Source organism: Pipistrellus hanaki (genome assembly GCF_964339955.1).
Source record: "Pipistrellus hanaki genome assembly, chromosome: 16".
NCBI classification, from domain to species: Eukaryota; Metazoa; Chordata; class Mammalia; order Chiroptera; family Vespertilionidae; genus Pipistrellus; species Pipistrellus hanaki.
In genome coordinates, this window is record NC_140518.1 from 27,185,243 (window position 1) to 27,211,568 (window position 26,326).

The following is a 26,326-nucleotide window of genomic DNA, read 5'->3' on the forward strand; positions in this document are numbered from 1 at the left end:
AATAATACATTTTTTGGTCAGCATCCCGGATGACTTTAATTTTTGTCAAGTTTCATGGAACAAGCAGATGGAAGGCAATAATAAAGAATGAAAGTTAATAAAATTGAAAACAGAAAAACAATAGGAAAAAAAACAACAAAACAAAGCTGATTCTTTCAAAGGATCAGTAAAATTGCTAAACCTCTGGTCTGAAAGGATGAAAGGGAGAAGATCTAATTACCAATATGAGAATGGAGGAGGGGATAGATATCACTACAGACCTCCTGAACCAAGTAATTCTTTGAAACCACAAACTACCAAGACTCCCCCAAAAGAAGTAGATAACCTGAATACTGCTATATCTATTAAAGGAGTTAAATTTTTAGTTAAAGATCTTTTGAAAAAGAAAATTCCAAGTTCAGATGTTTTCATTGGTGAATTCAACCAAATATTTAAAGAAGGAATATGACCAATTCTCCATACGCTTTCTAATTCATCTATGAGGCACTATTCTGGTTCCAAAAACAAAGGCAGTAACAAGAAAACCACAAGCTAATATCCAATATCCTTCATGAACATGGATGTAAGAATGGCCAATAAAATATTAGCAAATCAAATCCAATAATGTACAGAAACAATAACCCATGACCATGTGGCATTGATCTAAGAAATGCAAAGCTAATGCAGTATTTAAAAATCAGTCAATGTAATACATCATAGTAACGGAAAAAGAAGAAAGCCACATGATCCTATCAATCGATGCATAAAAAGGACGTTACAAGTCAACATTCATTCATGATAAAAAATCTCTCAGCAAACTGGATTAGGAGAAGACTTAGACTGATCAATGACATCTACAAAAATACCATCGCTAACATCACACTAGCCATTAGGAAACTGTAAATTATAACTATCATGTGACATCATCACAACCTATCAGAATGGCCCAAGTGAAAACAAAACAAAAACGAAAGAGCAACAACAGAAAGGTGACAACACCAAGTGCTGGTGGGGACCAGGACTGCTGGGACTCTCATACAGTGTTGGTGGGAATGTAACATGGCACCATCACTGGGAAACCAGTTTAGCAGTTCCTCAAAAACTTAAACACAGAATTACCATGTGACCCAGCAATCTCACTCCTAGGCATTTATCCTAAAGAAATAAAACCTTATGTTCACACAGAAGCTTAGGCATGAATGTTAGTAGCAACTCTATTCATAATCGCCCCAAACTGGAAACAATTGAAATGTCCATCCATTGGTGAATGGATAAACATCTTTGTTTGATGTTTATTGATACATCTTTACAATGCTCATTGATTCATCTATACATTGGAATGCTATTCAGCAGTAACAAGGGATGAACTAATGATATAAATCATCTATATCAATAACATGGATCTGTTTCAAAGGCATTATGCTGAGCCAAGCAGCTAGTCTCACAAGGTTCCTGTAGGACTCCGATTAAGTGATAGTGTCTGGAAGACAGAACTCTAAGGATGGAAAACAGAAAACATATCAGTGGTTGTCAGGGTTCGGGACCGGGGGAGTCAGATACACGGGTTTTGGGGTGATGGATGACTCTGCATCCTGATTGTGGTGGCTGTTACACAAATCTATGCATGTATCAAGACCCATAAACCTGTATACTGTCACCACTACCAAAAGCCAATCTTATTTATTACATGTAAGTACAAAAAACATAGATCCCTGAGTGTTTGACTCATAGATATTCTATTTTGGTCAGCAAAGCAAAACCTGGAGTGATTTCTCATTCTGTGTTTGTTCTTCAATTGCAGAAAATACCAAAGTGCCACCTCCTGGCCGCCACAGGTGCTGTCAGCTTTGTGTGGCAATCAGCACTGTCAGAGTACCTACTGGGGGCAATGCAGAGGGCCAGGCAGCCAGGAGGGGGGTGGGTGGGGGTACCTTAAGAGGCTGAAGGTGTATAGCCCCTGTTCTAGGGGGATTCTAACCCAGTGGAAGAGACAAATATCAAACAACGCTAACAGTTCACACATTTGGAAGGCCACTGAGTTCCAAGCCCACACTTTATAGATAAGGAAACTGAGGCTCAATGAGGTTAGCTGATAAGCTGTATAAATAAGTATTCCTAAACACGAGGTGAATACATTTTCATAGGAGGTGAGCTTTTATTTTATTTGATTTTATTGATTTTACTCGTAAAGAATGCCAGGGTAAGTGTTTAAAGGACAGAAGAGAAAATATTCAAGGAGTTAGAAGTCAGTGCACGAATCTATGTAGAGCCTGGGCTTTCTGAGGCCACTGGAAAGAGAATAAATCAATCTTTCTGCCACTTAGATGTATCATATCCAGCTGATTTTTAGGTGATTAAATTAAAAGCATAATTTTCATTTTAAAAAACATTTTATGTCAGTGATGCTTCATTCTCATTTGATTATTTCATATACAAAATTCAAAATTGAATTTATGTGGCACTTTGCTAGAGAGCTTGATTAAAGTTTAATAAAATGAGAATTCTAACAGCAGTAGCTCTGTCAGCATGTCCCAGGAGCATTAGCTGCAGGGGTTCAAGGACAGTCAGCAGTTCAGGGAGAGATGCTGTCTGGGCCAGCAGGGAGGAGCTGCTGACTCTGTCCCAGCCATCCTCCCACCTCCGAGTGTGGGCTTCCCTATGCCAGCCTGTCTGGGTGGCTTTATATCACTGTCCGTGGGAATTCTTCATGCATGTGCTCAGGCCAGAGGAAAAAACAGCACCTCGTATCTTCTGCTACACAAATAAAGAAATATGAAGCCCCTGCCACCGCCAAGGCAGGACAAACAGCATCTAGAATGCCTCCTTTTGTTCTGGGAGACAGGATATAAGGTACGGAAAAGCAGTGGAGTAAGGGATGACCTGGATTTTTTTTTTTTTAAACTAGAGACCCACATGCACAAAAATTTGTGAAGAGTAGGACTTCCTTCCTTCCCCCCGGCTGTTGGCACCAGCTTCCCTCAGGCACCCAGGACCCGGGCTTCCCTCCTCTGGCTGAAGGCAGGCACCAGGGACCCAGGCTGGCTTTGTCGGGAAGGACGTCCGGTCTAATGAGTATACTACCCTTTTATTATTATAGATTTTTTTTTTATTGGTTTCAGAGAGAGGAGGGGAGAGGGAGATAGAAACATCAAAGATGAGAATCATTGATTGGCTGCCTCCTATATACCCCCTCCCCCCTACTGGGGATCAAGCCTGTAACCTGGGCATGGTCCCTGACTAGGAATCGAACCCTGATCTCTTGGTTCATAGGTCAACGCTCAACCACTGAGCCACACCAGTTGGGCATAACCTGGATGTTAACCCTAATTCAGCCAGGTGATTCTGAATGAGTCATTTAACTTCCTGGGTACCTCTCCCCTTTTCTGCAAAATAAAGATCACACCAGATGCCTGGTCTACCTTAGACATGTGGTGAGGATCAAATAGCAGCAACTCAGGGTACAGAAAGATAAATAAGCAAACCCCCTCTGCTTTATGGGTTTTTACACTCAAACCTAAAAGAGGATGTTATAGCAGTATCTGCAGACTTCATACTTGTACCATAGAAAGGGGAGGTATTGTGTGGAAATACATAGGCTAGGGAAGGGGTCACTTCCTCAGTCATCTCTGAGCAGCCAGAACACGCAAATAATTCTCTGAACAGAAGTGAAACTCCTTATCAAGGCTTTTACCTACTAGTCGCCTTATTTCTCACAATCTGTGGGCTCTCCATGCTATGATAAATCCAAGACTACTTCTTTGGCCTTGAAGATTTGAGAGTCTCTGAGGATAACCTTGACCTCAATTTTGAGAGCCTCCTCAGTCAGGAAGATCCACCAGTGAACACAACTGGGCCGTTCGGAAGGAAGAGGCTACTCTAGGATTCGGAGCAGATGCCATCCTTGGCCATGGAGTAAGTGCAAGAAAGCGGAGAGAACGAGAAAAGAAAGTCCCGATTTTGCATTCTCATCTATGAAACGAGGGTGAAACAGACCAATATGAGGAAGTGAAATAATTCTGAAACATAAACATGACAAATTGGCCATACAACGGAAGCAGTAAGTGACAGAATAGATACTGCAGATCAAAGAAGAGTTGAATAAAATTTCTCAATGCCAAAGATTTGAGTCTTTAGATAGGCGTCACAAGTGCCAGCCCAACCACTAGTAAATTAACAGATAATCACATGGAGAATTAGCCCAGAGAAAGTTTCCAGCTGCTCTAAGAACCAAGGGAAAGAAATCTTCAAGTATCTAGGCACAGGAAAATAACACTCAGGTTTAAACACTTCTTTAAAAAGGTGCTCATTCTGTCTGAAAATGTAGGAAGGTATAGGAAGCAGAGAGGAAGAAAACATTGATTCTGTCATTATTCATAGGAGGATGTGAGAAAATATGATTTATTCTTGGTATTGATTAAGAGAGATCAGTTTAAACATTTAATAGTAACCATTATCAAATTAAAAAGAATGTATAACTTTATTTTTAGTAAAAAGGAAATAAATGAAACTTGACTGCCTGGCCTGTGTGGTTCAGTGGTTGAGTGTGGACCATGCATCAAGAGATCATCAGTTCAACTCCCATTCAGGGCACATGCTTGGGTTGCAGACTCTATCCCCAGTAGGGGGCATGCAGGAGGCAGCCAATTAATGTTTCTCTCTCATTGATGTTTCTCTTCCTCTCCTTTCCTCTCTCTCTAAAATCAATAAAAGCGTATTTACAAAAACTTCATCAACATTGCAACTCAAAAAAAAGAAAGGAAATAGTATGGAATAATTTAAAAGCATTTGCATAACATTATTAAATGTAAGAAAAAAAATAATCAGTTTCTATAATAAATGCAAATGGCATACAATTGCTTTATTGGATAAAGAAGGTTCACAGATTAGGTCAAAAGCAAAATCTAACTATACTCTGTTATGGATGCACCTAAAACAAAAAGACATAGTAGATAAAAAATGAAAATTACAAAGATATACCAGAAAGAGAGTTGGGATGGGAATAATAAAGTAAAATCCAAGGCAAAAACAACATGACAGACCAACAGTGAAATAAAACCTATTACACAAAATATGGGCCATGAGCAGTCACCAAAAAATTGTCCGAAAGCCAGGATATTGACTTTATACACAATCACCTCGTTAGGAGACTAGTACTATTGATCGATATTATTCAGGTCAATGAAAGTAATTGTAATCAAATGACTAAAGGGCTAAGTTTACAACTTTGATCGACAAGGGCTTTCAACTCTCGATTTTAACAGCTGCATGAAAGCAACCTGGTAAAGCTCTTTTAACAAGTTTCCAAAGCTAAGCCATCCTAACTGCACCGAATAAATAATTTTTCCACACTGAACTTCCACTTCTTTTGAATATTCTACATCCTGACAGGGATTAAGGGCACCACCAAGCAGGACCTTTACAACCTAGATAACGTTCTCACCACAGACGAACGACGCACTTCACAAAACCACATATAAACTCCTTTGGAGAGGACGCAGGGCCTGCCCTGGCCTCTTCCTTAATTCAAATGCTGGGTCCTAACAGTCAAGTTAAGATTTTACAAAGCTAATTGTTTTACTAATTGAATTGCATTTCATATTAATCCATTTTAAATATCCTTTTCTCTCTCTCTCTTAAAATACCAACCTAATTAAGTTGCTTTCCTAATGGGTCTTTCCGTTGAAAAAATTTTTTTTGCCCTTTGTTGCAAGTACCTGATTTGTGGCATGCAAGTTTGTTTTCTTCAATTTTAGATTAAATTTGTCAAATTCCTTACGAAAAAGGTGGTTAGACCCTACCGGTTCATGAGTATCAGCCCAATGGTGAATTGTCTTATTTTTTTGGGGGAAAAAAAAAATCATCACAGACAGGCAGGCCTCCTGGAGGTCTCTCTCCAAAAACACCTGGCAGTTTGATTTCATGGGTTTGTCTTCTTGCAACCTGGAGTTAAGGGATTTCACGCAAAGTTGAACTTTAATTCCAGAAATACGGCTCTGAGGAAATAGCTCAAGAAATCACCTCAACGATTTTTAATACCAAGCCATCCAGTGGAATTGAGCTAAGTCTCCTCTGAGTCGCTCCGTATTTTATGTTTTCATATATTGCAGCTATCAATATGTCTGCCCGTGAGAAGCTGACTCCCTTTTAATTACACCTTCGCGTTTACTGCTGTGGGCCTGGGGGACAGGACACCAGATTCATCTCAAGGACACACGAAGCAAGACAAATGGCCCAATGGGGTGCTCCTCTAGAAGGCGCAAGCAAAATTTAGTGCCTGAGCCTCGCCATCTCTATCTGGACGGTTCAGAAGACACGCAATACCCCCCACTTAGGTTCTATTTATCACCTACGGTTGATTTAGCCAATGGCTATCAACGCTGGCTGCGTCACAGAATCCCCGGGGGCGCTCTGATTTATTTGGCCTGGGATCCAGCTGGGCATCTGTCCTTTGTAAAAGCTCCCCAAGTGATTCTAATCGCACCCAACCACGGATTTAGATGAAACTACCAAATAACTGGGTCCTAACAGTTAGATTATTACTGTACAAAGCTAATTGTTTTACTAATTGAACTGCGTTTTTATATTATCCAATTTAAATTTATTTTCTCTCTTGCTCTTAAAATACCAAACTAATTAAGTTGCTTTCCTAATTGGTCTTTCAATTCAATTTTTTTTTTTTAAAACCATACAAATGAATGATCCTCTCGATGCAAAAAGATTACTCAATTTTTAGGTTTCCTTCCCTCACCCTATGCTTGTCAACAAGCTGAATACGTGCACGCTAATGGGAGTGTGAGCGATCTTCCGTTGTAACCCGGTCATTTGGGTATTGTGTTATCGGACTCTGGAACTGGTGAAAACTGTCCATTTTTGCAGGTTCCTAATACACTGGGATCGGTAGGGGAAGGGGGCAGCTTTACTGCTGGTGGGAGGCACCTTGGGACCACCAAGAGGGGGTGGAAACCGAGGCTCCTCCCTCAGCCTTCCCTGGGGTGGGGGCGGGAAGTCCAGGCTCCTCTTTGGGCCTTCTGACACCGCCCCGGGTGAGGGCAGAGGTCTAGGCTCTCCACGAGACCCTAGCTGACTGCAGTTGGGGGCTGGCAATTTCCACCCCCGGTGTTTTTCTGGAGAAGAGGATTGCTGACAGAAAGGTTTCTGTTCTGTGAGACTGCCCGTTTCCTGGTCCTTTGGCAAGCGAGAGCCTTTCTTGCTTGTGTCTATTGGTGTTTCTGTGTCAGGGCTCTGCCTGCTCCCATGCAGGGTACAGAGGCGGCCAAGGAAGCCTAGGGAGCTCCCGGGCATACTGCTTCTTGGTTGTGCTCTGGGCGCCCTAGCTAGTCCACCTCCTCTCCACCTGTCAGTCTTCCTATATCAGCGTTTTTCAACTGCTGTTCCGTGGCACACTAGTGTGCTGCGAGATGTTGCCTGGTGTGCCGTAGGTGCAGACAAGACAAGAATTTTATAATTTTTCACTATTTTGTTTACTTAATATTTCATAATAAAGTAATTATAAAATACTTTCTTTGTGTTTATTTGATTCCTATTCAAGAGAATTACTTTATATATAGTCAATATAGGCACAGAGTTAAATTTTTTAACATTTTCTAATGGTGGTGTGCCTCGTGATTTTTTTCATGAAACAAGTGTGCCTTTGCCCAAAAAAGGTTGAAAAACACTGTCCTATATAACACAATCAGTTAGTTTTATACTGTAACGTCCGTTGTTTTTAACGATCTTTAGGGAGAAGAAAGAGGAGAAATGCATCCATCCCGTCTTGTCGGGAACCGGAAGTTCCCACTCTCTCTTCCAGATGCCAAATGCACATGGGTCAGGGAATGCAGCTTTCTCCTTAGGGAGCTCCCAGTACAACTGAGGAGCCAGGAGGCACACTCCACTGGAGTGGACGACACAAGCGGGGGGACAGGGGACTGCAAGTTTCCCCGCTTTAAAATACTGCTGACCCTTACGGTCGCAGGTTTGGCTCGGTGGCTGAGAGTCGGCCTGCGGACTGAAAGCCCCCAGGTTTGGTTCCAGTCAGAGGCACGTGTCGGGATTGCAGGCTTGATCCCCAGTGGGGGCCTCCAGGAGGCAGCCGATCAGTGATTCTCTCTCATCATTGGTGTTTCCATTTCTCTCTCCCTCTCCCATCCTCTATGACAGTGTTTCCCAAAGTGTGGTACGTGTACCCCCAGGGGTACGGGAAGAGTTTGGTGGGAATATGCGTTGCACCGGAGTTTGGTGGGGATATGCACTGCACCGTGCTTATTATTATTGTACTGCGCCTGATTCTACATTCTCATGAGTACAAGGGGTACTCAGCGTTACGAAAATTATAGAAGGGTACACATATGTCAAAAGTTTGGGAAACACTGCTCTATGAAATCAATAAAAATATATAAAAAAAAATAAAATACTGATGACTCTCAAATGTGAATGTCAGGCTCAGACCTTTCTCTGGGCCTCCAGATGGGGAGACAGACAGAGGCCCCCTGGGGCTCCCATGGTACCACCCTTCTGGCCTGGCCAAAAGAAACTCACCTCCTTTCCCACAACGCTCGCTATCTCAGGGCCCTGTTTCCATGAAGGGCCACCAGTTCTACCTCATCCCAAACCCAAAGAGTTCTCTTCCATCTCCCACTCACCCATCCTCAACTGGGAGGCAGCACAGGGCAGGCAGGGCACAGGTTCTGGGCCACCCTGCCTGGGCTCAAATCTGGGCACTGCCACTCGATGCCCTTGGGTAAACCTGATCTGTGCTCCGTGCATCAGATTCTTCACCATAAATGGGGTTAATAATATTACCTAACTCCTAGGGAAGATGAAAACATTATCTACATAAATGCATATAGAACATGAGACTAGTGCCTGACACATAGGAAATCTTTTTTAAAAGTTAATTTTAAGAGTCATGCAATATGGCTTGACTCTTTTATCTCCAGTACCATTGTTTCCATTGAAACGATGCTGAGAGCCCCTGAAATGGTATTTATTTCACCAGCCTCTTCCAACTTCTGTCCATACTTTGTAATGTTGTCAGAATTAGCTTCCGAAGAAATAAACCTCACCATGCCACCTAAAATCTGTTGGTCTGGCCCAGTCGCTGTGACTCCGTGGTTGAGTGTTGACCCATGACATGAACCAGGAGGCCCCCAGTTCGATTCCCAGTCAGAGCACATGCCTGGTTTTCCCGGCTTGCTCTCCAGTAGGGGGCATGCAGGAGGCAGCCGATCCATGGATGTTTCTCTATCATTATCCCTCTCCCTTCCCCTCTCTCTAAAAAAAAAAAATCAATAAAAACACACACACACACACACACACACACACACACACACACATATATAAATCTGTATTGCTCAAAACAGTAATTCACACATTCCTTTAAAAATCTGAAAAAAAGCTACAGAAGCCCAAGCGTAGAAAAATGCACAAGTGTTTGCACGAACACATGAGCCCCTGACACTCTTCCTGGGGATCTATAAAACATGCTGATGCTTAGGCCTACCTGCAGAAATTTGATTTGATCAGCCTGGGGTGTGGCCTGGGAATCAGAATAAAAACAAGACAAAACACCCCAGGCTAGTTCAATGTGCAGCCACGGTTTGAGGACCCATGAGTTAGAAGCTACTAACATTTTTGACTTGGGTTTTAAAAGCGGGAACTAAATCATATCAAATTCAAATCTCCAAGGAATCCAGTTAGCAGGGGAAGCAGCACATTTTTCCTGGCCCACCTGAGACGGTGGTAACTTTTCTTACATGTTCCTTCTTGAAGTCGAAGGGCTGCATTTAAGAAACAGCTGTGCAAATGGTAGTACAATGTGGCAGCTGTCTTCAGAGGGGCTGCTTTTTCTTTTTCTCTGACAGAAAGGAAGCACAGGCTTGCTTTTTCTTTCTCTGTATCCTAGGGGACCAGGCTGGGGAGCCCTTGACCTGCCAGGACAGAAGCTAGTCTTGATGAGGCAGTTTCCTAAGGATCCCCAGGGCCCATGGGCCACCTGTTCTCAAAAGGTTAAGATGAAATATTTTAGAAATGATTATGCTCAGAAAGACTTACGTAAGTAAACAAAGGGGAACGGGAGAGAGAAAAAGAGTGTTTTGTAGGCAACTCAGCTAGAGGGCTCCCTTGGGCTCTGGTGCGCAAAAAGCCTGCCCTGGAGTCTGGCCCCAGTGGTCAACATCTCTGAGAACTGGTTTCTTCACTGATAAGAGGATATTTAACTTCCTGCACAAGATTCTTAGAAAGATGGAGCGATTGTCTATTTAAGCTGTCTAAAGCCTGGTATTGGGCATGCGATGAATATTACTCTTGTTATCCCCCCCCCCCCCCCCTCTTAAGATAGGATTTGACTCGTATGTGCTACTTGTCTTGGAAGGAAGGCAGCGGCAGGAAGCCACCGCCAGGGATGTGGTTCCCAGGGCTCCATTCCCTGTGAGCTTTGAGCCTGGGGCGGATGCTGTAGCTTTCCTCTCTTGAGAGGATGGTGCCTGTAACGTGCACCCACGTGGCCGCCACAGGCCTGTGCTATGAGGCTGTGGGCAGAGACTGTGGGATGCATGCACTATTGCAGGGGTCCTCAAACTTTTTAAAGTGGGGGCCAGATCACGGTCCCTCAGAGAGCTGGAGGGCCGGACTATATGAACTACTAATTCCTACTGTAACACCTTGGCTGCGCTCACTGCCCAAAAAACCTGGCGGGCAGGATCAGACTCCCCTGGGGGCTGCATGTGGCCCGCGGGCCGTAGTTTGAAGACCCCTGGCAATTCTATCGCAACTGCGGCAATCACCCAGAGCGGCAGAGATGCTCAAAAGTGTTTACTGCATAAAAGAGGCCCTGTCTTGGTTTAGCGACATCTATTTCTGGACACCCAGAGCTCTTTTTTTTTTCTTCTTTTTTCTAGAGGGGTGTGTGTGTGTTTATTCTCATCTGAGGATATTTTTTCCATTGATTTTTAGGAAGGGAGAGACAGAGAAATATCGATGAGGTAGAGACACATGGCCTCCCCCACAACACACCAACCACAGCCGGAAGTTGAGCCTACAACTGAGGTCCTTGCCCTTGCCCAGAATTGAACCTGGGACCCTTCAGTCTGCAGGCTGATGCTCTATTTACTGCGCAAAACTGGCCAGGGCCGCAGAGATCTTTTTATGTCCATGCCTCGATTTAAAAGGCTTTGTTTTAAAAGGCTATTTCTAGGAATCTGACCTCTGGATAAATAAATACAGTGTCAGACTAATTTTCTTATACCTCAGCTTTTACAAAGGCTTTGTGTTTCTTTAACAAGATGGCTTCTTAAAGGGGTCATAAATTGGCTCTAACACTTGTTCCTTTCAGACACTGATTTTACATTTATAATTAAATTTCCAAGTACAGTACGGATGAAAATGGACTCTCCCTCCTGCCGGGAAGCACTGACTTCTGACATTATAAATCAGTTTGCTTAGTACTGTTTAACATAAGATGTAGTCTCTAACTGGTATGACAAAAGGCATTTACTTCTACACACATGTCAGGAAAACAATCGGTAGCTTACCTCTGGGATTCTCACTTCTTTCTCTCTTACCAAAAAAGAAAGAGAGAGAGAGAGAGAGAGAGAGAGAGAGAGAGAGAGAGAGAGAGAGAGAGAGAGAGAGAGAGAGAGAAGAGAGAGAGAGAGAAAACAAGAGAGAGAGAGACACCATGGCTAGAAGTCACTTTTCTTAAACCCACATGGATCACTCAAATCCAATAATGAAATCAAATGCTAAATAAAAAATTAGAAGGAGAGTGCAAAGACTGTTTTATTGCCAAAGCCATCAGAGCAAGCAGAGATTCTTAAAAAATTAAACTAAAACCTTAACATCTGCATCTTTAAAAATTCTTCAAAGAGACCCCCCCAGAACAGGGGCTTCCGAATAGCTAACGTTGGTAAGCGGCTCTCTTTGTTACAACGGGCAAACATAAAACATTTGCACAAGGTGTTTAAATAATACAGCTTCCGGGACCTGCTGAGGATCAATTAGGAAGGAAAATTTACCACCTCAGCAAATAAATAAATAACCCTGAGTGCCACTCAGCATCTGACATTAAGGGGTTTTCTCCTTTCCATTAAAGAGGACTAATAAACAGAGTTTAAAGGCTTGAGGGAGGAGAGAGGGGAGAGGGCTGGCGCACACCAGCTCAGGCAGGCAGGGCCAGCCATCAGCTGATTGCTGCCCCCGAGATTACCATGGAAATACCTTCCCCTGTGACTGTGCCTTAGAAACGGTGAGGGGGAGCAGAGCTGGTGGCCCTGGGATTTCAGCAGGGTTCACCCCTGGACACATTACAAGGACAATCCATCTTCCAAACAAAACACTATCTTTCTAGCAAGTCACTTCCGATAGAATAATAAAGCCTGAAGCCCGGCATAATCACAGTCCATTCACGGCTACAACGCTGTCACATCGGCTCAGATAAGCGTCTCTGTGCTCTCCCCAGCTTGCTTCCTATTTTCCACAGAACCAAAGGATGTATTTATGTAATTAATTGGCGGCTTCCTTAGCCATTGAGCCCATACTGATAAGAAGGGACTGTATCAAACAGCATTCATGGACAGAGCCAACCCATCGGGCCGGGCTCTCTAACAATAGGGGAAGGCGGGTTCCGGTGGAGGTCAGGTTAAATGTTTCAGTTTATGCCATTTCACTCGAAACCGGTGAACAGATTTCATGTTTACGCAAATTAAACTCAATCTTGGCAACCAGCTCCCCTGGCAGAAACGCGAGGATTCAAGCAGTGTGCGCCGGCCACGGGGTGCGATCTTCCTCACCCGCCTGCCGTGATCTCTAGGGTGATTCCCACAGTCAAAGGGGTGGCGAACCCAGTTTCGGATACACTATTACTGGTTGCATGGATTCCTGCCCACCTTTGTTCTCTATATCAAGCCGCAGCAACCACAGTCTTTCTCCCAGCTCTGCAAATCCTTCCAATTCTTACCCCACTAACCCCTGGAGGTAAAACATTTTAACGTTTCTGGACAAATGATTTGGAGTTAGTGCTTAAATTTGATATTACACCTCACGAATATAGTGTAGCGAGTGACTCAAGGCGGGAGGATCCTAAGGACAATGACACGGATGCCAGCCGGCAGAAACTGTACCCATCACCAGGCAGTATGTGCCCACAGAAGTCTCTCTGTGGCTAATAAAGGGGCCACCTATAACCTGGATGCTTCATTCTCAGGTGGTGGTTGACAATTACGTGACTTGACTGTTTGTGAGGACAATACTGACTGAAAATACCTTCCAAAACCTAGCATGACTTCCCAATTTTATATTTCCTGTGAAGAGTGACTGGAGTCATGGTTCAATGTTAGACCGATAGAATACTTTTGCTAATGGGAGAGGGGGAAATGGTGCCCGGTTTTCTTTTCAGGAATATTTTGCTTAGTTTTACAGAAAGATCAGCCTTTATCTCCTGAGCACAAAAGCTGGGCACTGACAGAGCGTGGAGAGCTAAGCTTGTAGGTGAAGACAAACTGAGACCCCAGTGGGTGCTGAGTCATACAGGTGAGGGTCATAGAAAAGTACGTGTCACCACCATACACCTGTCAGAACGGCTAAATTTTTAGAAAAAAACTGAGGATATCGGTCATGATGAGGATGTGGAGCAACAGGAACTCTCATTAGTTGCTGGTGGAGTGCAAAAGGGCACAGTCTCTTTGGCAGGCAATTTGGCAGTCCTTATAAAGCCAAACTTAGCGTAAGCTCACAATCTAGCAATTTTGCTCATGGCTAAGTACCTCAATGATTTGAAAACATGTGTCCATACAAAAACCTGCATGTGAATGCTTACAGCTGCTTTACTCAGAATTGCCAGACACGGGGAGCAACCAAGATGTCCTTCAATAGGCAGATGGGCAGACTATGGTATATCCACACAACGGAGTATTATTCAGTGATGAAATAGAAAACGAGCATCAAGGCATGGAAAGACACGGAGGAACCTCAAATACCTGTTGCTAAGTGACAGAAGCCAGTCTGCAAAGGCCATATGCTGCAAGAGGACAATTATATGACATTCTAGGAAATGCACAACTACAGAGAGAGGAACATGGTTGTCACCTGTCCAGAGGCGAGAGAATGGTTGTAGAAATTTATAAGAACCAGCAGGCAGCTTTTCCTCTCTAGCTACCTGTGGACGGAATGTCATTATGGATGACGACAGGGGCCAGGGATTGAACCTGCAACCCCGGCACATGCCCTGGACCGGGAATGGAACCTGTAACCCTTTGGTCCATGGGCCGATGCTCTAACCACTTAGTGCAACACTGTTCAGGGCTAAATTTTGTTTTTTAAAAATAGGTGTACAAAAGAACAATTGAGGAAATCTGAGCTGTGTTGGATGTTAAATATTATGGAAATATTCATTTTTTAGATATGAAAAGAGTACCGTGGCAATGAAGGAGAATGCCTATTCTTAGGAGAATGCACATGGGGGCAATTTAGTGTCCAAGTATCATAAGAGAGAGAAAACAAATATGGCAAAAAAACCCACTCCAAACACTTATAAATTGTAGGGACAGAAGCAGCAGTGAACTCTGAGGGGGTGGAAAGTTCTCCAGGCAGGAAAGACACCTCTACCAAAGAGTCCCTCCATTCCTTTGCGGCCTCACTGAAGTAGAAATCGTTCATCTAAAGCCGACACCCTGTTAGTTTTTGAAAAGTGAAAAATGGTTCGTGTCCTACACAAGGTCTAGAATAAAACACATCATTGATTTTTAGAATTTTTAACGTTTGGCATGGAGACCGAGGAGTATGGTTACTGCTCCTTCAGAATAACAAATGACAGAGACCATTTAACATAGGATTAGCAAATGGTGGCCTGTGGGCTGAGTGCAGCCCCAGACGCATTTTGTTTGGCTTGCATGGCTTTTAACAATCAGGGGATTTTATAAGAAATACAGACGTCAGCCGGATGCAGGAACGGCCACAATAATGATTGTTGCACACACATACATGTACTTTAAGTTACTATACATACAGCACATTTTAAGTCCTGCTTGAGAAAGACAGGGCTTCTGGCGATTGGAAGGGGGGCAGGTGGGCAGAATCCAAGGACTCAAGGATGTCTGGTGAACTTGGCCTATTTGAAGCTCTTCTCTCCCACTGATCCTTTCCCCACCGGGAAAGCCTAATGACCCGCCCTAGTACTCAGCAGGATTTGTGACCCAGGTCCATATGGGGCTTGGGACTAAGGACAATAGTCAAAAAGTGCAGAGGGAAGCCATCAATTGTATTCAAAGGGAACTGTGATCATTACCCATGCTATCTGTGGTATACTAGGAAAAGTCAGGAAAGGCTATGCATAGAATTGCAAGTACTTGACAAGGAACTAGAATACCAATTTGGCTCATGCAGAATTGGTTGCTATGGTGAGGCCTGATCTGAGACACTGTGTTCAATATGTTAGTGTAGGACGAAACTCTAATGGTGTACGGGGCTGGCTGGCTTAGACCTGAGCCTAGTGCTGGCCCCGGCTGCAAAGAAAAGTAACTGACAGTGAAAGGACACACATAGGGAGAGGGAGCGACGGAGAGATGGCCGAAACTTCGACTGTCTAAGCGTTCAGGCCGCTGAGGGCCGCAGGGTAACACGGTCCCTCAGAGCTGCTCTGAAGCCTGGGTGGCAGTGTGTCCTGGATCTCCCTCTGGCTCCTCCCCCTTATTCAACCTGTAACCTTACTGGAAACACAGCGGAGTGTTACTTATGACAGTTTATGATCACAATCTGTTCCCAGGATCCCATGCAGACGGAGAAATGAAAAGCAGAGCATGAGAGGAGAGGAGCGTGGCACACTGAGCTCTATGCTTTTATCGATTAATCTCATTTCTGAACACTTTCCAATTTGCTTCTGAAACATGGTATTCTCATAGTTCTTTCCTTTCCTAGAATAATTCATAACCAGATGGAACCGAAGAAACATGAGAGCTTGTTTAGCACAAGAAAAGAGAACTGAGCCAGGCCAGCGTGGCCCAGTGGTTGAGCGTCGACCAATGGACCAGGAAGTCACAGTTCAATTCCCGTTCAGGGCACATGCCCGGGTTGCAAGCTCAATCCCCAGAGTGGGGTATGCAAGAGGCAGCCAATCGATGATTCTCTCTCATCACTGATGTTCCTATCTCTCCTGCTCCCTCTCCCTTCCTCTCTGAAATCAATAAAAATATATTTTAAAAAAAGAGAGTTGAGAAAATGGAGGACCATAGAGAAGAGATTTCCTTTTTATTCCATTCCTGTCAGTGATTCTTTCTTTCCCACTGTGTAATGGATGGATGTTCTTGAATAATCTGCCCCCTTCCTCCCTCTAGACTCATAATTGCAGCCTCCAGATGTACACACATCTGCTTTAAATTTTTATCGTAAGTGTTGAACTCTTCCCCTCCCTACAACATGAAAGCTTCGACTACCTATGAAATGTATACCTGTAAAGTTTCTCAATGCTTAAAACTCAACATGGTTAACATGAAAGTCGTTCTCCTTCACCCCCTCTCAGCGGCTCCATCCCTATGATCAGCATTATCATTTCTAAGGGTTCCTTGTCTTAAACTGTGTTTGTAATTTCACAATATCTCGATCATACAAAAGGTATAAAGAATAAAATAACAAAAACCCACATGCCTTAATGCATTGTCCGGACTTAATGCGTTGCCACATTTGCTTTGGGCTGTAAAACCTTTTTACCAATCGCAGTGGCAGGCCCCTGTCCCACTCGACTTGCTCCCTCCGGGCCACTACCCTGAGGTTGGCTCCTCCCAGAGCACACCCTGAGCAAAGGCTTATGGGCACACAGAACTGACTTGGGAGGTGCAGGAACACTAGCATGGGGTGGAGAGGGACTCAGGCAAGGGGAGGCAGCCAGGACAGCCCATCAGTTCCCACTGTGGGCAGCTGCGGCACACTCCTGCAGGGCAGGTCTCGGAAATGGCAGAAAACACACCTCAGAATGACCTCGGCCAATGGTGACAGTGTTGGAGTACTTATCCCCCGACACCTGTTAGTCATTGGGTGGCTTGCGGGGGTGGGAGGGGGAGGCTGCATTTCCAGTCCTCTGTGCATGGGGCAAAGTGGGTTCTGGCAGCATAGCCTTTTGACAAAGATGTTGGCTGCTGGAAGTTAGGCAGCTGTGCCCGGAAATAAGGGGGTACAAGAGGATATGGGCCACGTACTGAGAACACCTGCGACCATGTGCATCCAACCTGCGGACACTGTCTAACCTTTGCTACAGTTGTTCAATATCATTCATCTTGATGACATTGGGAACATGAATTGTGATAATGTGATAAAGGGAACCGTGAATATAAATAGACATCAGTCGGCATAAAAAAGGAAGATAGGTTGGGAAAAGAACTTCAGTTCAAAAAGTTGTTTAGCTACTGAATTTATATTCTGTGCCTGACTGATCTCCACTTAACAGAAAATAAGAAAAAGAAATAAAATGCATACTGCAATTTATGTTTGTTTGGTCCCACACTTCATTAGACTTACCTAGGCAAAATCTGATCCTCCCCCTTATCTGCCTTCACCTCCTACTTTAAGGCAGCAGGGTCATTAGGCTTCAATTGTGATGGTATATAAAATTACAAGTCTTTGCTAAGAATATATACAATCAAGAATGCCTTAGAAAAGCATTTTCTTATTAGCTGCAATCCATTAGCCTTCTCCTGAAAGGGAAAAAGGAGAAAGAGAGAGAGAGGGGGTGGAGGGAGGTATGGTGGAAAGGGGTGCATAATGAAGACAAATCTCATCCTGGGCAATAATTCCAGCAATCATCCTGCAGTGATATTCTACATCATTTAGCAAAGCCAGGAATGATTTACTTTCTCTGTACCTCACAACCAACGAGACTCCTGATTTAACAGAACACAGCTACAAAACAATGTGCTTCCTACCCACATTTTCAGAGACCAAAAGGGCTTAAAAGACACTTTAATAATATTCCTCATACAGTCTACCATGGGACCAGCACAGGCCTCCCTCATTAAGAACTAACAGAGAAAATCACCTTTCACATGAAGAGATCTGGGGTCTAGTAGGATCTTTCTGAAACATTAGAACAAACAGTCACTTGTTAAGCAGACCTCATACAGCAGGGGGAAGAAAATGAAAAAGAAATCTTGTATTGAAATTCAAAGAGACACCTACCAAATTTCTCATTTCAAATAAGGAGTTGATTCCATTATCTGAAAAGCCCTTGGAGACAGTGAGCCACCGAGTGGGTGGAGATCAGAAGTAAAATATATTGCTGAAAAGAACTGGGAGCAGCATACATTTTGCATTTAAAAGAGAGGTAATGCTTTGCTTTCATAAAGTAATTCACCACTGTTCCTCTACCTGATTCCATTTCTGTATAAAAACACGCCTTATGAAAATAAATAAGAAAATATATTAGGTGTCACCACATTGAAGCAATGAGCGGGATTAGGCACAGAGGAAGAACAAGCCTTATGAAAATAAATGAGAAAACACATTATGTATCCACAACAGTGAAGCAGTGAGTAGAATGAAGACTAGAGAAAGATCACACAGAATGCAGAGTCTTTACGCTTAAAAAAAAAAAAAAAGCTTCCATTAATCTACTGGAAGCCTTGGCTCCTCCTAAGAGAAAACTGTACATTTGTATAAAATGTAAGATGGGCGTAACAGTTCAAGGGTTTCTACAGCCTCGAAGGTTCCTGTGATCACACTGTCAGCCCATGAGCGGCTCATGAACCCACCCGGCTGGTGCTCCTCTGCTCAGAGAGAAGCGAGAACACTCACGTTGTACAGAGGGATGGTCTTCATCACTTTGTACTGCTTCGTGGGGTCCATCTTATAGAGGTGGCGATCAGTGACGAAAATGGCGCGGTCTTCCACCTTACTGAACCGATTGACCTGCAAGAAAACCAACCAACAACTATTCCATCTCATGAGACATGAGGCTCAAGGATCTGCGAGGAAAACGACGAGGGACAGAGGTGGCTGGCGGCGGAGATGCAGCCTTTAACAGACGGTCACTCTACTGGATGCAGCGGAGATGCAAAAGCAGGAGCAGCGTCCAGATCTGTGGAACTTTACAATTTAAACTCCGTGATTTTAGAACGTAAGGGAAAAAATAAACAAACCACACACACACACACAATCCCACAATGATTAAAAGACTCAAACCAGCCGAAACCAGTTTGGCTCAGTGGATAGAGCATCGGCCTGTGGACTGAAAGGTTCCAGGTTCGATTCTGGTCAAGGGCATGTACCTTGGTTGCGGGCACATCCCCAGTAGGGGGTGTGCAAAAGGCAGCTGATTGATGACTCTCTCATCGATGTTTCTAACTATCTCTCTCCCTTCCTCTCTGTAAAAAAATCAATAAAAAAATATTTTTAAAAGACTCAAACCATGTAACTCAGACACTATAAAAAAAGTGAAAAGATAACCCACCGAATAGGAGAAAATGTGTACAAATCATATACCGGATAAGGGACATGTATTTAAACATATAAAGAATAAAATGTATATTGTATTTAGAATACAGAACTCAATAATAAAAGGACAAAAAATCCACAATTAAAAAAAATGGGTTTTTAATTGTGAATACACATTTCTCCAGAGAAGACATACAAATAGCCAATAAGCTCATGAACACATGCTGATGTCATCAGCCACCAGGGAAATGTAAATTGGAACTACAATGAGATGTCACGTCATACCCATTGGGACGGTGATGACAAAGAGGACGGACAGTAACAAGTGCTGGTCAGGGTGTGGAGGAACTGGAGCCCTCACCACCACTGGTGGGAATATAACGTGGTGCAGTCACTTGGGAAAAGTCTGGCAGTTCCTTAGCTAGATAAACAGAGTGTTACTATATGACCCAGAAACTTCACTCCTAGGTGGGAATTGACAATAGAATCACATAAAAACTTGTGCTTGAATGTTCACTGCAGCATTAATCATAATAGCCAAAAAAGGAGAGACCAGCCAATGTCCACCCAACTGACATTGGCCTGGGTAAATAAAATGTGATGTATTCACACAATGGAATATAAATCGGCAATAGAAAGTGAACTACTGATACATGCTATAACATGGATGAACCTTAAAAATGTGTTAAGTAATGTCAGCCAGTCACCAAGTACCGTATACTGTATGATTCCATTTATATGAAATATCCAGAAGCAGCAAATGGATAGAAACAGGCTATAGATTAGTAGTTACGTAGGGCTGGGGGAGATGAGAGATCTGGTGGGATGATGGCTAAGGGGTGTGGGGTTTCTTTTTGGGGTACATAAAAACGTTCAAACATTGATTGTGGTAATGGAGATCCAACTTTGTGACTATACTAATAACTGCTGAATTGTGTGATTTAAAATGGTGCATAAGATGCTGAATGAATTATATCTCAATGAAGCTGTAAAAGAAAAAGGTAACCCCCATATGAAACAACTCATTCTGCCCCTTTCCTAATGCAGATTAAATTCTCTAGAACAGTGGTTGGCAAACTCATTAGTCAACAGGGCCAAATATCAACAGTACAACGATTGAAATTTCTTTTGAGAGCCAAATTTTTTTAAACTTAAACTTCTTCTAACGTCACTTCTTCAAAATAGACTCGCCCAGGCTATGGTATTTTGTGGAAGAGCCACACTCAAGGGGCCAAAGAGCTGCATGTGGCTCGAGAGCAGCAGTTTGCCAACCACGGCTCTAGAATATAATGACAGTGTGCCATTAAATATATAATACTTGTTCAAAAATGGACAGTGCCTTCTTGCCTGCAGCACAAATGACTGTCTCCTAATTATGACTACCCATAAAGAGAAGGGGCCCTACGAGAAGGCAGTAAGTACCCCCTGTAGGGTTCAAGCAGAAGCTCAGTGGATATCTGACGTGGTGTGGTAGAGGGGGTTTGTGCTGCAGTAGGAAGTCTAGGGATTCCCAAGGTTCCTTTCTTCAGATTCTGTGATCTTTTACCCAACTTTCAAGTTTTCCTATCCGCCATAACTCTACTTATTTATTTCTTCAGCTCCTGGGTGATGTTATGTTCTCTATGTTTCTGATTTTCTCCTTCCTTTTTCATTTTTATCTACTATGAATATTTCAAGATATTGCTAAGTTTTCATTCCATTATAAAACCTTTTCAATTCCTATAGTGAAAAACGATCAGTTTTCTCTGAACTTCTATCCACAGTTGTAGGAGAAATAGATTATAAGTAGAATCAAGAATGGAATTAAAAAATTAACATTGATATAAAGGGCACAAGGTTTTTAAAGCAGAATACTTGAGAATAGGAGGAGCACTGGCGTGAGTGCTTTTGCTGATATAAAACCCTGGATGCATCGCTACTCTTTGTTCAGCAAGAAAGACAGGAAAGAGCCGAAACCGGTTTGGGTCAGTGGATAGAGCATTGGCATGTGGACTGAAAGGTCCCAGTTTGATTCCGGTCAAGGGCATGTACCTTAGTTGCAGGCACATCCCCAGTAGGGCGTGTGCAGGAGATAGCTGATCGATGTCTCTCTCTCATCGATGTTTCTCTCTATCTTTCTACCTTCTTCTCTATAAAAAATCAATTAAAATATATTTTTTTTAAAAAGAAGAAAGACAGGAAAGAATGTTGGCCAATATGTCCAAAATACCAATACAATCAAGTTACATCTATCCTTAGTCTGTAGGTTCTCCTTACGAAGTTGAGTTACTCTCTATATCTCTCTGTTAAAAGTGCTAATTTTTCATTTAATAATTGGAAAGCTTGAACAATTTTAAGGACAGCTGACTTGTAATTTTTAGACCATGAATGCTCATTATAAGAAATATACTTGTTAAAATAGCAGTGTAGAACACTGTGTTTTTTTAAACTTACAGTTGAAGCTATGTTTGGCAAGAGATTGATGTTACTTATTAAACCTTGTGATAAGTAATTGAATGTCTATAACCCAGTAATCTAGGTCTAATTCAGTCAATGTAAGAGATTATACAGATGGTTTTAAATTGGAATACATAAAAAAGCTGCTTTCCTTATAAAACTGCTACAGATAAGTTATCAAATTAGTTATAAAGAAGACTAACAAATTCACTTCAAAACAAATTAAAAATCTTACATAAAACTGTATGATTTCTTTCTTAATGAAGGTCAGGAAATAGCAAATCGAGCGTATGGTAAAGGAGATGGGAACAGTGGCTGTGTTTGGTGGCGGTGGGGATGGGGCTTGAGGAGGTTTTTAGGGTGATGGAAAGGCGTTTAAATTTACACAGGGGTGTGTCCTAGTCCAAACTCACCTGCACACTTTAGATAATGAGTATTTATCTGTATATCAATTATCTACCATGACACAAAGACAAAACAAAAACAATGTAGAATCCCAACTATCCATGGCAGATTTTTATTTCCTGCCTTAGTATTTCATCAACAGTAAGTTAGCTCCTGGCGGGTCATGATCTTATGGTGACTTTTGCCTTGTACCTCACAGCCCCCAACAGAGAAGTGGGCAACCTATAGAGTGATACTACATCCCTGCTCATCTGTGGGTTGTGAGAGTCCTTTAAATCATTGATTGCCAACCGGTGGTCTGTGGACATTGGTGGTCCGTGAGGTCCGAAAGGTTGGTGACCGCTGCTTTAAGTCCCACAGGATAATTTTAAGAACTCTCCTTTCTCCCATGGGCCAATCGGTGTTGATATGGGAGCTGTCAGATGGGAAAACGGGGAGAGGTTGCAGCGCGTGGGAGGTTGCATAATGTCAGAAGAAAACCCCCCAGTGGCCAATAAGAGCACGGGTGCTTAATAGCTAACGTCCCTCTTGCCCAGTTTGGACCTGGAAAACCGTGACTGCTGCACTGAAGAAAAGGGAGCTGTGGGCGGCTTGCTTTTATGTACCTGGGGCTGCGCGCCCCTTTATGAGTAAGCCACCTCTTTAATAAAAAGATCTCTAGCACTGCAGGCACGATAGAAGCATGCTGATTTGAAATTATTTATTCTCCTGGTTGGAATGGGTGAGGTTTATTTGTATGCTGTCTTTTCTCATAAAGCGTGTTTTTTTTTTTTATTTAATGAGTTTAATTTTTCCCGTCAGAGTATTTTTTTTAGATTTAAATTCTTTATTGATTAAAGTATTACATATGTCTCCTTTTCCTCCCATTGACCTCTCCCTGGCTGCTCCCACCGCCCAGCACATGCCCACCTCCCCCTACTGTCTGTGTCCATTGATTATGCTTATATGCATGCATACAAGTCCTTTGGTTGATCTATTACCTTTCCCCTCCTTCCACTCTCCCTTGCCTTCCCTCTGAGGTTTGATAGACTGCTCGATGCTTCTATGTCTCTGGATCTACTTTTGTTAACCAGTTTATGTTGTTCATTATATTCCACAAATGCCATCAGAGTCTTAAGTTTCATGGCCAGCCATGCACACAGAGTGCTGGCAGCCAGACTGTCCTGAGTGAGATGTAACTATGAAAGAGACCTGTGCCTGTATTTGCCATGCGCATTACTTGGTAATAGCTACCCTTAAAAATCTTTAAACTCACAATTTTGTTGTGAGAATTGGAACTGAATTAAATTTTCTACATGTGTTAATCCAGTGTACATCTTATATTAAAGAAATGATACTAGTAAATATTCACTTGAATTAAGTGATTTGATAAATATTTTTTCCCCCCAAATTTATAATGTGCATTTTCAAGTACTTTATAAGTTGCTGATGACATACAAAGGAATGACAGAAAGCCCTTGGTTATGGTACAAATCTGAGACTAGGACAGCAGATGAGTGGAGACAGACAAGAATGTTGTAAGTGAAAATAATTTCATACAATGTATAAAGAAAATAAAATTAGATAATGGGATTGGGAGGAAATTTGTGTGTGTATGATTCTGTAGAGCGCTCCTTTACTAGCTAGTCAGAAATGCTTCATTTGTAGGCACATCTTTTCCTAACAGATTAATGAAGGGACCCTGTGTAACTATGCAGTTAGCTACTTGCTGATTAGCAGGTTTTAATTTTAGACTTGGGTAATATATAAATCAAGGTACTGAGCACTAAAAATTTCTAAAGAACACCCTGGCTGGGGAGCTCAGTTGGTCAGAGCGTTGTCTGGATACACCAAGGTTGCAGGTTTGATTCCCCTGTCAGGGCACGTAGAAGAATCAAGCAGTGCCAAAACCGGTTTGGCTCAGTGGATAGAGCGTCATCCTGCAGACTGAAAGGTCCCAGGTTCGATTCCGGTCAAGAGCATGTACCTTGGTTGTGGGCACATCCCCAGTAGGGGGTGCATAAGAGGCAGCTGATTGATGATTCTCTCTCATCGATGTTTCTAATTCTCTATCCCTCTCTCTTCCTCTCTGTAAAAAATCAATAAAATATATTTTAAAAAATCAAGCAGTGAATGCATAAGTAAGTGGAACAACAAATCTCTCTACCCCTTCCTCCAATAGTAATAAATCAAAAATTTTTTTAAAAATTAAAAAAAAAAATTCTGAGGAACTACAAGGTCATGTTTCTCAGTGACTAGAAAGAAAAGCAAAGCAAAACAATAAAAAAGACCACTAAAAACCCTCCACTAAGGAGAATAAAAGCTACAGTTGTGATATATAAACCTCCATCCCTGCTTCCAAGATCTTGTTTTTAAGATGCAACAAAGAAGTTGGATATTCATCTGAAAACATGGACAGCGTTGGTAGGACCTGAGTAAATTACAACAGATGGATTATATATTATATATTATTACATATATATTATTACATATTACATATTATTACATATAATATATCTTCTGGGACACAGAAGATATATTATATGTAAAATATAGCAAACTAAGATTCCAGTTTCAGTTTGAATTTCATTCAGTCTTCTCTCTTTCGCCTCATGGCTTTAGAAATCAGTCAGTTCTCTAAACATATCCTTATAACCGAAGTATATTTTTTAGTCTTGACAAAAATGAAGAGCAATAAAGAGTAAAATAGAGCCCAGCCGGTGTGGCTCCGTGGTTACGTATAGCCGTATGAATCCAGAGGTCACGGTTTGATTCCCAGTCAGGCTCGATTCCCAGTGTGGGGTGTGCAGGAGGCAGCTGATCAGTGATTCTCTCTCATCATTGATGTTTCTCTCTCTCCCCCGCTCCCTTCCTCTCTGAAATCAATAAAAACATATTTTAAAAAATAGTAAAATAGAGTGTATGTGGTGAAATAGTAACTATTCTTTATGGTGTTTATTCATGGCATACGGCAACAGTGTTTGCCAGGAAAGTGAACTGGCACTTGTCAGAGACTCGAAACGAGAGACTGCAGAGCGGGTACATCAGCCTTTGCTAGGCTGTGTTGCACAACACTAGCCTTGTGTGATGCTTGGTACAAGAAAGGGATCCCAGTTAAGCTGGTTTGAGGAACAATGCAAACCACAGCCTGCCCTAAGATGGTCATAACCCACAAGTTCATTCAAGGCTCTGAGGATGCTGCACATAGAGAGCATGTTCAACATGAAGCTTGGAGCCCTTTTTAAAAACACACTCAGATTCAACAGAAACCCATGTTGGAGAATATATGTACCCATCTGAGAATATGGAGACAAGAGAACATCAAAGACAAAAACTGAATAATAAGCCAAACTAATGTCCCTCATCTTTTGTGACTTTGTATTAAAAAATATGCGTGTGCTGCAAAAAAGTATGAAAAGATGCTTCTGCATAATTTCATAAGGTCACGCAAGAGTCACAAACGATAGGCCACAGCGGTCAAGAGGAGAGTATTGTCCTTTCTATGCTATGTCCGTGACTAAATCTAGAAACTGACAAACAAAAACCTCAAAGCAGCAATTTTACTGACAAAGTTTAGAAATATTACATCCTTTTTTTAATGTAAAAATGTAATTCCTAAAGAGAACAGGTCATAAATCTTTACCTTGCTTTTTAGCAACTTAAATCGTCCTTAAAACATGGATCGAGTGGGAGGGATGTCATGCAATTCAGTGATAGCTTTAAGTGGAATAACTCAGCTAAATCAAAATGGAAAGAAAAGCTTAAAAATATTTTTATTGATTTTAGAGAGAGGAAGGGAAGATAGAGAGACAGAAACATCGATGAGAGAGAAACATGATCAGCTGCCTCCTGTATGCCTCCTACTGGGGATCGAGCCCACAACCCAGGCATGTGCCCTGACCAGAATGGAACCCTGACCTCCTGGTTCATAGGTTGATACTCAACCACTGAACCACACCAGCCGGGCAAGAAAAACTTGTCCTACACATAGTAAATCTGTAAATGCAAATTAAATTAAAATAATTATGGCATAGGAACACTAATTCTCTTCCAAGGAAATCCATAAAGTAATAGAAAAACTGGATTGCAGACTCAATATTAGATAATATCTCAT

General features: G+C 42.4%; 1 protein-coding gene across 3 annotated transcripts in view; it reads right to left on the bottom strand.

Annotated features, from left to right (window-relative positions):
* Nucleotides 1-26,326, bottom strand: part of MYO1D (myosin ID) — a 259,333-nt gene that overhangs the window by 71,127 nt on the left and 161,880 nt on the right. For all 3 annotated transcript variants that reach the window (XM_084862733.1, XM_084862732.1, XM_084862734.1), the window contains exon 20: nt 18,754-18,867. In XM_084862733.1, coding sequence (XP_084718859.1) covers nt 18,754-18,867 — 114 coding nt within the window. The remainder of the gene's footprint in view (nt 1-18,753; nt 18,868-26,326) is intronic.